The following is a 13,754-nucleotide window of genomic DNA, read 5'->3' as shown; positions in this document are numbered from 1 at the left end:
AGTGGGAAGAATAAACAGAGTGGGAAATTGTTCCTATTCATTAAAAGAAAAAAACCCAGCTCTGTTCCAGTCTTCCCTTCTTAAACAACTCTGCCTGCGTGACTCTGCTTCTCAAAGCAGTTTGTCCAAGCACATGCCAAAAATGGGGTCACCCCAATTTTCACAGCAGTGGGAGGTAATGCACCTCTTTTCAGCAGTCTCCCAGGCAGCTAGAAAAGAATGACGCATGCTTCAGCAGAACAAAGACTGTAAAAGGTGGGACTGGAAAATATGATCCTTCGAGAGGAAAATACAAGCAGTGGCTTTTATCCAGCAGAAGAGATATCCACCAGAGTCCTGCTAGGAAACTGCTCTTCATTCCCTGGCCATAGTCATGGGAGAGGGTTGGAATGAAAAAACTTACTATCCCACCGAGCATCCATTGGATGCAGCATCCATTGCCATATCACCATGGGCTGGCTCTGGGCCTGCAGGGCCATTGCATCATGTGCTGTCCTTCCTACCATGGCCTCAGACCAGAAGGCGCATGGCTATCCAAGCGGAGCACCAAACACCCAATGACAAACCTTTCCTTCTCTCTGGAGCATTTAAAATGCAAAGCTCATCAAAAGGGCATCTTCTCCTTCCTAGAAAGGCTCTGGTCTGTGTCCTTGTGGAGGAATAGGCTTAAAACTCACAAACTGATGGCTGTGTGGGGCTGCAATTAGTAGAGTTCAAGCACTCTGAACTGGTGGTGTTGCTGGAGATGACAGCTAAATGAACAAATCCTACTAGGAGCACACTCCTGAGAGGTCAAAATGAAGTCTGTGGCATTTCTAATAGAGCAGAGAAAGGATCTGTTGTGAAGCTCAGGATAGCCTGATCCACTGCATTCCTAAACACGGGGTAAACATTCACAGGGGCTTTCCTACTGCTCCAAAGTCAGGGCAGCAAAGCACACAGGTGGCTGAACAAGCCCTTAAACATCTCACTAGAGGTGTGACATGAAAAAGCACATAATGTGCTGAGCTTATCCCCAGTTCCATCTGCATGTCTCCAGTTTGTTCTGCGGGTCCTTCAACACAAGCATCCTCTCACACCCGGGGGGAAATGGCCAAGGAAACCCAAAGAGAACAATGCCTGGTCAGGATGGAAGCCAGCAAGTGGAGAGAGCTCACCACCTGCCACTGCTTGCTTAGCAGCCTCCATGCCGGGGAGCCCCGCCAGCATGTGTTGGAGACACTTGGCCATGCTGGAGCTGTAGGCACCATCTTTGCCTCCCACTTTGCTTGCCATTCAGTTATTTGCTTTTTCAGCTAATAGGATATCTAGCGTTTGCACTGAGAAAAGCCCAGGGTCTCTCCCAAGGGATACTGGCTTATGACGGGACACCTAGCTCCAGCAAGACCCTTGTAACGGCCTGCTAGAAGGCCCATGTCTGAATTGTCTTGCCCTGCCTTTCCCACCACTGAGCCCACCAGTGACTGAACCAGAGATCTGTAGGGTCCGCTTTTTCTCCCAAAGAATTAAAGACACAATATCTTGTGCAAATTGCTATTGGTAAAAGTGACAGAAGCTCGTCACTGTGCCTAAATCTTCTTATTCTGGGATCTCTCTCTTCTCCTTTTTTAAGCACATTCAGGCTTGCAGTTTAAGCAAGAATTAAGAGGCAGAGACTGTGAGAGAAAAATACAACTCCCACCTGCTGCTCCTTACATGCATCCCACATGGATGCGTGCATCAGGATGGGGCCAATTGCTTCAGGATTACTCACCTGAACAGGGACTTGCACGAGAGAGCCCAGTTTAGCTTGGGCTGTCAAGCAAATTTGGTGCTTGATATGACGTGATTCATAGATGCTGGCTTGAGCTTGAATCACGCCCCTTCCTGAGGCTTTTGTACACCTGGATGTTCTTTAATTCCCCTGACTGTCCACATCCAAACAAGCCACAGAAAGTGAAATACAGACAGGGGCTTGGGCCAGAAGAATAAGCACACATGAGAAAGAGCCATGTGTCAGGAATTCTCCAGTCTGATGCTGGCAGGGAAAGGCAGACACTAATGTCCCCCCAACCTTGCTTGGCCACAGCAGAAAAGATGGGGGGAAACCAGCCCATCTTCACAATCCCATGCACTCTCTGCTGCACCCCATTGAGGCTGGCAGGACGGCAGGGAGAGCTGGGAAAGGTGGGGGGATGGAGGTGGTTCCCTGGCTGTGATCCCAGCAGATAAGACGGGAGAGAAAGAGTCACTGCCGAGCAGTGCGCATGCCAGTGGGTAATAAGCCATCTGTGTCAGGCACACATAACCTGAGCTGCCCCAGCGTGTACCTGGTCCCCATCTGACAGGGAAGGTGGTGCTCGCTGCCAGCCCTCAGGTCCAGCCACAGCAGGAGTCGCAGGAAAAGGTGCTGCTGATGTGTTCCCCCATCCCTGCTTTCTGCCCAAACCTGAAGGCAAAGGAGCTGCCAGAGGGATAGCAAGGTAGCTCTTTATTCTGTGATGCCTCAGACAAGCTCCCTGCTGAGCTTGGTAGGCATCAGCAGGCAAGAAGCCAAAGTACCTGTGCCCACTGCGAGCATGGGAATGGGCTGTGGGAAGCCCTGGGCTGACCTGTGCTCTGCCCAACATTGCTCTATTGCAGCATCTTCTGGAGTAGGGGTTCTAATATTTGTTTGTACTCTGAACCACTCCAAGTACTGTGCAAAAATCTGACTTGCTGAACACCTGCATCTGCAAACGTTGCACATTCGTGGTGCCAGTGGAGGATGAGCTGAGAAAAGGGTTGGTGTTGGCTTTTAGGTTGCTGCAGGAAGGAGCTGGCGACCATCAGCAAGGTGTACAGGTTGCAGCTGTGTGCAGCAGGGTTTCCTTTTGCAGAGGGAATCACAGCAAAATGAATGCAGCAACTAAGGGAAAAGGTAGCTCTGTGCACCTGGGGTATCAGCCCTCGCCAGAGTTATAAAAAACCTAGAAGACAGGGCAATGAAAGGAGCAAAAGGACACCTAGCCCTCCTGTTTAGCAAAGGACTGGAGAAGCAAGACCAAATGGTGCTGGAGCAATATCTCATTTTCTTCAGAATCAGGGTTAGCAGAGGTCTCCCCCTCGAAAAGGAACAGGGCAGAGAAATGGATCTTTGTCTCTTTAAGATGAGATGAACTGCCACTCTTAGTCATATATCTTTACTGCACCCTAGGGTTATAAAAACATACATCTTCATTTGGAAAGTCTTTTATTACATCTATAAACATCAGATTGCAGCTGACTGTTCCCTGGATGAGAATGTCCTAGTGCTCCAAGTGAGTTTTGACAGGGGGAGGGAGTGAAAGTAAGAGGGTTTTTTTTACTGGAATGGTGTTTATAGGGAACTTGTCAGTCTCCGGAGTGCTGCAGCCACTGTCAGAGAGCGGAGCAGCATTGAAGTGAGAGGACACGGGTTTCTGTGCTTGTTTTCACTGTCAGACTCAGGTACCACCCCAGGTGCTGCATACGGTAAGCTTTCCTTCTGTCTTAAATAGGACACAGCATTTGCTTTGTTACAGCACATGGGTTTTGTGAGAAAACTGAAAACGGGTCTCTGTGAAAAGAACTGATCTCTTCAGTTGCTTTGCTGACCACTCCGCTGGGAGCTGGATCTCAGCGAAAGGACAAAAACAAGAGAGGGAATTAGATCAGAGACTTTCAGAGCACAGAGTGCTTGCTCCAGTTTAGAGCTACAGGGATAACAGACAAATTGTTTTGACCAGCAAAGTGAATGCTCTTGATGAGTATTTCTGACACCTCGGATGCCTGAGGAGCTGCAAATCCTTTCAACAGGTACCAAGAGCTATTATTTAGAAATAGGTTGTAAATGCTGGGTTGCATTTTTTTCTGATGTGTTTTGCCTGGGTTTGCACTCGTGAGACATTGTACTCCCTTACACAAGTGCAAAAAGAAATTCCATCAGGGTATTTCTACCTAGGATGTATAAATGTATTTCTATGTAGGGTATAAATGGGTGTTCCGTAATCTGCAGTGTGTATATGACAGCATGCAATGTTTCTGCTCCTTCAGCATGAGAAACTAGGAGTACATCCACATTGCAGGCATGAGAACAACTGCAGCATAGTGCAGTTTGAACTAGCTAGTGGGAAAAGTGGGAGCAATCTTAAAACAGCAGCTCACAGCTCTGCAATGATAATTTATGCTTTGCCTTGTCCACATGGTGAATACAGTGTGGACAGACTGAGATGGGAAACTTTGCTATCATACTTCTTCTTTGTTCCTGAAATGTACTAGGGTCTTTCTTTAAGGACTTGTTTGCTTTTCCCTCTATGAACGACAGCAGTTCCGTGATGGTCTTGGGAAGGGGCTGGGGCTTCACCAGGCTGACTTTCCCAAGTGCTGGTGTAAGGAGCAGCAGGCAGGGAGCCACTGGTACGAGCACTCCCAGTGCGGCCACTGCCACAGCTGCTCAGGCAGCGATGGGATCCAGAGAGGATCCCCGCAGCGACACTGTCCAAGTTATGTTCTCAGGGAAAAGGGGTTGGGAAACTTGTGTCCTGCTGTGTCCATCCCACGAACCAGGAAGTGAGGACCTTGTTCTGCTAGAACAGTCACTTCGGCATCTTCATGCCTGAAGCTTCTGCAAGGCAGTAGGATCCTTACGAATTTGCACCAAAAGTACTGTCTCCAGGATAATGTCCAAGTGTAAATCTGAAAGGCAAGCTGTCATTTATTGTGTTCACAAGTTGTTGCTTTATTCATGGGCACTCTGTTGCTACTGTTGTAGAGGCAGTTCTTGTGAGCCAGACCTTTCAAAAGCAGATGGTGATTTTGGGTGTCCCACCCAAGGCATGCAAAAAGGGTCTCATTTCTAGAGAGTGATGCCTTAAAACAAGCCACCTCTCAGAGACCCAGCACCCTCCAAAACACTTCTGATAAACCTTGACTGCAATCTGCAGGCATAGGAAGGCATGAGATGAGGAATCGTTCCCAACTGCTGTCACTTGTTCAAAGGACCAGAACAACATTTTGGCTAAATGCCTCACAGTCAGAGCTGGAAGTCTGGGGATGCCACTCTGCAGGGAGGTTGAGGATGTCTTCTTTCCTTTGTCATTTTCTGTCATGTCTCCCTCCTATTTTTACCAGAGAAAGAAGAATTGTTCCAGAATTTATTGGGACAGATTGCTGAGCAGTTCTCGAGGTAAGAAGCTGACCGTTATTGCTGATTTAAAATGTTTTTTCTTTTATCAGCCTGAAGTGAAATTTTCACAGGAGGCAGAGGGGCATTTAAGATCTCTTTCAAATTCCACTCATCCTGCCAAATTTAGGCCTGGTACACACGTTATTTCCTGCTGTCAGCAATACAGTAGCTTAAACCAAAAGCAGTTTTGGCAATTATCTTTGATCTTAAAAAGAGATCAAGTAATAAATATAAATGTTATTACTGTGGTCCTGCCCTTTTAGGAAGCAAAAGAAATTCTTTGTTGAACAGTCAAACCATCTGATTTGTTTGTTTTGCCCTATCTCACTCAAATGTTTCTCTCCTCCGAGAGGATTTCTCAACATCTGTAGAGCTGCTTATTTTATTCCAGCTGGTTTCCATAAGATGGATCAATCCCACCACAGCTCTGCAAATCCCCAGCGTAACTCCGAAGGAGGAGGGCTTCAGAGTGTGCAGAGACCAAAATGCTGCTGTTAGGCAAAGCATTATCAATTTAAATTTGCTTCCCTGGGGGGTACAATAACAAGTCACTGCTGAGAGAGGGGTTGGTGAAGTCGTAGAGCCGCAGTACATTCCCAGGGCCAGCGCCATGGCAAAATCAGTTCTTCTTAATTTTTATGGGGGAAAAAAAAAGTATTTTCAGACAAAATTTTAGCATTTCCATGGAAAATTCTCCATTCCTTACCGCAAGCATGGCCGAAAAGATCAATCCTCTGAAAAATATAGGCATTTCTAGCAAAAATCCTTTGTACCAAGGGTAGGTACAGCACTAAATGTATAACATTAATATATGAGGGTTTTCTTTTCAGGGTTTTTAAAATCAATGAGCTGAAAACGGAAGTAGCTAATCACTTGGCAATGCTGGAGAAAAAGGTTGAATGTGAGTGTCCCTTTATTCATATCACAGTGGGAATCGGTGCTTCAGAACCCCCCCCCGCCTTGCTGCTCTTGTTGTACCCCCTCTCTGCCCCACCCCTCACAGCCCCTCCGCTTTCTCCAATGGCTCATAACTTGTTTGGCCTTGGCCCTCAAAGGCTGGAGGCCAGCCTGGGGTGAGATGTGGGGAAGGTGAGAGCCCATGCTGGCACCTACCAGGGGATGAGGGCAGGGAGGAATGCCTGGTATTGCAGGAATCTGGAGTCCCTCCTGGCCTCCCCTATGAGGGGCCATTTAGCCCTCCACCAAGCTTTGGGACCAGGGAAACATCCTCCCACTACCCCATGGCAGAGGGTCTCCAACACCCAATTCCCTGTCTGCTACTTCCAAGTCCCCTTGCCTCCCCTCACATATCCCCTCCATGCCCCATATCCACATCACCTCCTCTGTACCCGGCACTGACCCTCCCATGCCTCTGCATACGAAGTCCCTGAACACCCTGCCTCATTAACACACTTGGGACCTAGTACTCACTGCTGCACCTTGTAATTAATTACAGCTACCTTCCTTCTGCTTTAAGTCAGACACTTGCACACAGGTCAAACACTTTGACAAGGTCAAACATGTCTTGCAGAGAGATTTCTCCTTGCAGAATCATGGAATCACAAAATGGTTTGGTTTAGAAGGGACCTTAAAGTTCATCCAGTTCCAACCTCCTGCTGAAGGCAGGGACACCTTCTATTAGACCAGGTTGCTCAAAGCCCTGTCCAACCTGGCCTTGAACACTGCCAGGGATGGGGCAGCAACAACTTCTTTGGGCAACCTGTTCCAGTGCCTCACCACTCTTATAATAAGGAATTTCTTCCTAATATCTAAACCTACACTTGTCTTGTGGTTCATCTTGTTGTTTTGTGAGGCAGTGATTTCTGGGCTGCAAGCATGGGGGTTTACCTTTCCCTGACAATATTGCCTGCAGACTACTAGGCAGCATCAATTCCCTCACTTGTTCAGTGTGTTATATGTAACACAACGATATTTTGTTACTGTGCACAATGAAAAGTTTAATTCATCAGGTCAAAGAGCTCCTTTTCTGGGTTTTGGGACTTCCTCCCCCGCTCCTCCCATCATTCAGCATCTGACTTGTTGATTTTCAGTATATTACTCTGAACACATGTCAAGGAAAAGCAGGGGAGAGGTATGAATAAGAGGCATGGCACCATCACCCAGCACTGCCTTGACATCAAAGGCCGCATCCTTGCTGATACGCAGCATTTAAGTCAGGAGCAGGCAGTTTTCCCTGGTATTACAGCTGCAGAAAGCACTTTTCTCACTAGAGGTGGCTGGGAAAAAAAAAAAGGTTCTGGTTCGTGGAAGAAATTCTTTTCTTGAAACTTCCCCTGACCAGAAGCTACCTTGACCCTGCAGCTGCTCAGTGAGACTGATGCCTTTGTCAGCAGGGAGAGGGAAATATGTCCTTATTCAAAGAGCAGCTGCAGGGGAACCTCTTCCTGAGGCCACCCTCGCTTTAGGCTCCAGTGGGGTGGGAGCCCTACCTGCAACATGCCTACCCCAGCACAGACCTCTGCAAGATTGGGTTGTAATTCCTCTCTGTTACACAGCTGCTGGTTTTCCTAAAGCTCCACTGATTTATTCTTTTGTCCAAAAGAAAAAAATAAATACAGGAAAAAATGAGAGAAATTAGCTCACTCACTGCATTTTCTGTGAAACTTCCAACCAACTCCTGTCCTTAGGGCTAAGTGCCATGGACTAAGACAAATGAGGCAAGCGTTCCTGTGGGACTTCCTATCCCCCAGGCAAGCAACTATCCCAGCCACTGTCCCCAATGGGATCCCTGGCTGCACCCTGCACACAGGCTGCCTTTCAACGTCGGCAGCCAGCAGCAGTGGAGGGAGATAACAGAGATTTGCACGCTGCTGCCGGTGGGGAGGAGTTGTGTGCTTGCACACTCCAGCATTTCACTGATGTTGAGGGAAGGCGTCCTACCCAGCACCGGGGTGCCATGCAGGTGAACTGAATTCTCTGGTCCCCAGACAAGGCTTCTTTCCATAAGTGGGTCTCTCCACTGGTGGAAATAGCAGCTGATGTAGCAATCTGCTGCCATTCTGCCTGAGTGCTCCGCGATCCCATCTCCGGCAGCCTCAGCCTGTGGGAAGGAGCTCCCTGGGTTGCCTGTCTACAAGTGCACCCATCTGCTCAAAATTGGACTTCCAGGATCTGTGACAGAGCCAGATCTGCAACATTTCAAAATAATTCCAGGCTTTCATACTTAAAAAGCAAAACTGTGAGAGAAAGGGAGTGTCCAACCTCCCTGCTCGAGCTGGGCTCCCTGAGGTTGCTGTAAGAGCCATGTTCCAGTGCTGGATTCAGCCCAAGGATTTCTTTGGACAGCACAGGGTTTTTTCAGAGGTATTTTTTGCTGCAGGATAACATAATGGGCCCTTAATCAGTGCACATGACAAGGCCATTCATCATTTGTGAGCCAAATACGAAAAGAATTGTGCTTTTGTTTTGCCTTTTCTCCTACCTCCTTCGGAGAACCCTTTTCTACCACTTTCACATGTGATCTCCAGGATTTCTTCCCCAGTGGGGATGTGTGTGTGGGGATAAGAGCTCATGACAAAACTACATCTGCACCTCACATAAAATGTTCTCAGCTTCCTTCCCATTACTGTCTAGAGACCATATCATAGAGACATGTTTTCAAGAAGCCGAACCTTTTAACCGATTTTTAAATCCCATCTCAAGCTTGTGACTTCCCCTTGGAAAACGCACACAGGGCAAGCACTAAGAATGCTTTACTCTGCTCCAGTGTTTGCGTAGCAGCCCACACATGAATAAGGAAGCCGGCAAAAGCCCTTGACAATTTGTAAGCATCTCACATCTGCCTTAAGAAAATAGTTATGTAAATTCTCTTCTCCCCCTGGAGAGGTTTTGGAAGAAAACCGAAGAGACGCAATACGAAAAAATGTTCAGGGCTGCCATTTTGCACCACAGCTCCTCTTCCGTCTGCAATTGCCTGCCCTACTACCCTCAGTCTGATAACTTTGCTTTGCTCCCATTGTTTCAAATGAGCACCAGCCTGGCATATGGGCTATCCATGAACTTCTCCCAGCTTAATGCACCGGGATGGTACATAGCAGCCCAGTCCTGCAGGTCAGCTGCAGCTGACCATCAGCAGTTGAACGGAGCACCCCAAAAAGTGCAGCCAGATACCCAGAATGAAGATACTGATTAAGCAGGAAAACATCCTGCCCGTATCATCACACTGTAATCATCCAAAAAATTGCTTGTTAACAATGCTAGACAAAAAAAAACAAACAGTAATCTGGAAATTGGATTTTTAAGTGGAGGATATCCCTGTAATCAAGCATAAATAAAACCCCTTTCCCTTTCCTTTCCTTAATAACTCGCATTTTGGACTTGCTCATATACTTCTCTGTTTTTCCTCTTTCCCATTTCTAATAGCAATCTTTGTTGTTACTAGCATAAGGAAAATGAAGCTGAGGTCTCTGCTTATCTACAGAGTTGTACCCTCCAAGGCAGTTTTTATCACTTACATGGTACCCTCCAGATAAATGTGATTTTGAGTATTACTTTTTAAGAAGGTTATTGAATACTGATTGTACAATTGCACATTCCCTGGAGCTCCCTGAACCACAGCTTGTCCAAGCAAACAATAAGTAAACAAATGAGCTGTGAAATGATTGCATATGAATGACATGTACTTAATAAATGGTGCCGTATTATGTCCTTGAGCACGCTGATAGTTAAATGAGAGAGAAAGAAAAGGGAGAATATTCTCATACTTGCACTGTGTTAGGTTCTCACAGCTATGTGAAGTGCATTGCTGCATAAACAGGCAATCAAACTTTTTGCCTTGTGGCTCTCATAATTGCACACAGAAAGGAAACATAGGATTTTTTTATGCTACATGCAGAAATAGCCTTTGATTACAAAATTGATTAGCAAAAAGAAGTGACAGATCTTCAATACCTAAAAAAAAAAAAGTTAAATCAATCATTAGAGCAAAACTTTTCAACATTTTTCTTTTTCTCCCACATTCTCACTTTGGTGTTTCTGTATCTAGCAGTGCCTTTCAGAGCTCCTTAACGCTCTGCGTGAACTTTCAAATTAAAACCTTTTCTCTTAATGGGAATTCTAATCCTACTGGGACGTGTTTGCCTAGCTGCGCTCATCATCCCATCACTGGAGGGGATATTTTTTGCTCAGGATTTCCTTTGATTCGTGTTCTACAGCAGAGAAGTGAAGGCACCAGGACAGCTGACTGCTGCTAGCAGTGGTAGAAAAGCTGAGACGCAATAGCTACTCTGTGAATTAAAATACTGTAGCTATTATCTGAAATTGGCAGCGGAGAATTCCTATGGGTTTTCAAGATACCTCGGTCTGACAGCACCTGCACATGTGAGAACCGAGGCAGGCTGAAAGAGCTTGCTGGCTCACTGGATAACCCCGTCTTAAAGCCCTTTGAAATTTTGCACAATTGTGAAACGAGATCCTTCGACTTTCGCCATGGTAACACCCCTGTTGTTTTCCTTTGTTGACAGTGGAAGGCCTGAAAGTAGTGGAGATCGAGAAATGCAAGAGCGACATTAAAAAAATGAGGGAGGAAATGGCAGCTAGAAGCAGCAGGTAAGTTCTGCTTTGGACCTAACCAAAGAAATAAGCATCTGGTTTCAAACCTTTATGCAGTGTTTCCACAGGATTGAGTTACCTTCTGGGCTTAGAAGTGCAGAGGCAAGGAACCCAATAACCACTGCAGACAGTGGCTTTAATTTAACATTTGAAGATGTATAGCCATCCATCAGTTAAAACAGCTCAGACTATGGTCTGAAAGACAAAAAGGTCTTTCAGCAGAGAGATGTTTTTCACTATACAGAAAGAATGGGAATTCTTTATCCAGATTTACTGGGAGACAGATAATGGGAAAAGAACTTTCGTATAGTGTGGAGTTCAGTTGGGAACCAGCTAACACTCAAATCAGCTCCAACATATTCTGGGAAAATATCAAATAAATAAGTAACAGCTCTTCTAATTTTACGATCTCATGCTACTATAAAACATCCATTTCAAATTCAACAAGAAGCTGGGAATTTACTCTCTAGTTCAAGGGCTTACTGCGATTATGAAGCTTGGTTTTGCTGTAATTAAAACAACAGCAGAAAAGATTGCATTTTGTAGGGCACGCAGTCTCGGCTGGAAAGTCTGCCCCCTGTGTCACTGAAATATGCCATTAGGACAAACAAATCATCACTGAGAGATGATGAATACTTCTGGAAAGGTTGCTGAAGAGGGATATATTGTGTTGCTCAAAGTGTGGGTGAAGGGTTTTTTTCTCAGCAAATTTAACTATGCTATCTTGACAGCCTCTCTCGTTTTCTTCATTCAGGGTCAAATTCTCTGACCTTTAATCAAAGCTATTTCCTACTGAGGGCAATAGGAGATTTGCTAAAAGAATTAGGCTTTATAATCACTCACTTTCATAAACTCTGCTACCCAGATATGTCAGAAGGCACAGTGTTAATACATTCCTATTAGGTCTGAGGCCAAATTCAGCTGTCATTCTAGTATAAGCGCAGAGTAAAAGTATTAACCTCATATCTGCTCCAGATTTATACCAGTGGGATGGATTGCAGTTTGCCCTGTGACTTGCATCATTTCTTGTTCAGGTGTGTAAGGAAATCTCATTAGAAAAATCAGAGTTCAATTTGGCAGCAAATAGGAAAGCATGTACGCTGATTTGTGCTGGTAGTGATGTGAATAACGTGTGCTCATGCATGTGTCTCTACTTTTCCTCAACTGTTACAGGGAGCTGGGAGAGCAGCTACTTACAAGCATAGTGACACACAGGCAGATAGGGAATTAAAACCAAAATAGAAGCTATGGCAACTTCATGTTTGCCCAGTTGCTACCACACACATCAGGAAGTATGAAAGTGTTCCAGCAACAGCCATGACTCATTCCTGTCCCAGATCTTGTCACCTTACAATCTATTTTGTAGTACAAACAGCAACCTGCTAACAAGAACAGGAATGGGGCGTGCCATGTCTGCCCAGTGCAGCTAACTCCAGCTGAGGTGTGTAGTCTTCAGCAAGAACTGTAGTGAGATATTACAGCTGCCAACAGCCAGACACCAGCATCGACCATGGTGCTGGAAAGCTGTGGCAAAAATGGGTGCAGTGCTCAGCAGCTGATACCTAAGCTTGCTTGCTCTTAGCTCACACTGCATAGCTGCTTTCACTGAACCCGTACCCTAACTTACTCTGCTGAGCATCCCTTTGTGCCCTATCAATATGGCAGCTACCTGTCACAGCACTTCTTGGTTGCCTTGAGCTGGGTCTTCCTCTTCCCAGCTGCACAAAACCTCCTTCTCCTTGCACAAAATTCTGTCTATTATTATTTGTAGCTTAAGGGCTTGGGTCTCAAAGCAGTTAGATGTGGCTAGCTTCAGTGTGGCTGTGTATGTGGCTAGTACGTATGTAGCTAGGTTCAACCAGAGATGGCTATGAGTCACTTCTTGCTGTAAGACTGGGAAGAGAATGGTCCTTGGTAGGTGGTCATTAAAAGGGACCCCACTGGGAGCTGCTGAGGAATGAGCTGTGGTTCCCTATTCCCAAGCAACCATGGATCTGCATAACGACACCATAACGACAGTGACCCCAGCCTAGGGATGCTTCACCCCAGAGCGACTGAACAATCTCTCTCCCATGGGCATGAGATACATGCTGTGGGGGAAAAACAAGGCATCCTAGCATATGTGGCAATGTATTTGCACCTACTTAGGCTTGTCATCCCTTGTGCTATGCCATTTGCTAGATAATGTGTTACAGTTGCAATTAGGGATCACATCTAAATTTAGTTAATGTACAAAAGTATGTTTGAGTGCGTATATTCCTTCAATAATATCACAGCAGACACAGCTGTACACTTGTATGTTTGCATATTCTTACGTTTGCTCTTACATTACCAAATGACAGAGTAGGAGTGAACAGCTAGATTTATAATTAGTCATGCACAGTGAATTGTGCATCTGTCCTCTTCAGAAGAGCAAAAGACCCCCACTTGCATCCCCTCATACTGCTTTTTTGTTTGCTAGTCTGCTTTTTGCTCTCGCCACTGGCAGATGCTACCAACAATATAATATCATTTAAAATCATGATCATTTGCAGATACAGTTTTACATTTGTAAAGGTCTGATGCACCCTGGCTCTAATGTGTTCCCCAGTGTGGTAGCATGGAGTCATAATACATACTGGGACGCCATACTACAGCTGGGAATTAAAGATAATTGACTGACCTTCAGCTAACTTTGGCAGCCAGCTCCAATTAGGGCAAGGATTGCCCACATCTCACTATTTTTATCCAACTAATACCCCTCACAGTGGAATTTTGAGGAAACAGCTTTAGAAATTATTAAGACAGCTTTTCATCAACTGAGAATCACCTCAAACAGGGCTCCCCAAATCTCCTCAAAAGCTGGTTGAAGCCAGCTGACCACCATGAACTGTAGGATGACATAACTTTCACAGGATTCAGACAACACCATCAAGAGTGTTAGAAGACATCAATGTTAAGAGCAGAAAAGAGACCCAGACCAACTCCCAACAGAGAAGCACTAGAAAGAGATTCAATATACAATATGTGAAATAATTTT

At 45.7% G+C, this 13,754-nt stretch overlaps 1 protein-coding gene across 5 annotated transcripts in view; it reads left to right on the top strand.

Annotated features, from left to right (window-relative positions):
- PDE9A (phosphodiesterase 9A) overlaps positions 1 to 13,754 on the top strand; it is a 52,809-nt gene that overhangs the window by 17,546 nt on the left and 21,509 nt on the right. For 2 of the 5 annotated variants that reach the window (XM_061453498.1, XM_061453497.1), the window contains exons 5-7: positions 5,110 to 5,164; positions 5,995 to 6,065; positions 10,648 to 10,732. In XM_061453498.1, coding sequence (XP_061309482.1) covers positions 5,110 to 5,164; positions 5,995 to 6,065; positions 10,648 to 10,732 — 211 coding nt within the window. Of the gene's footprint in view, positions 1 to 2,363; positions 2,387 to 2,904; positions 3,472 to 5,109; positions 5,165 to 5,994; positions 6,066 to 10,647; positions 10,733 to 13,754 lie in introns of those variants that run through there. The other 3 variants (XM_061453501.1, XM_061453499.1, XM_061453500.1) reach the window with 3 other exon arrangements.

This window comes from Pezoporus flaviventris, unplaced genomic scaffold (assembly GCF_033815535.1).
Source record: "Pezoporus flaviventris isolate CSIRO_AGI_PZ_B2104156 unplaced genomic scaffold, CSIRO_AGI_Pfla_v1 ptg000015l, whole genome shotgun sequence".
In the NCBI taxonomy this organism is placed as follows: domain Eukaryota; kingdom Metazoa; phylum Chordata; class Aves; order Psittaciformes; family Psittacidae; genus Pezoporus; species Pezoporus flaviventris.
This window is presented reverse-complemented; position numbering and strand designations above follow the sequence as displayed.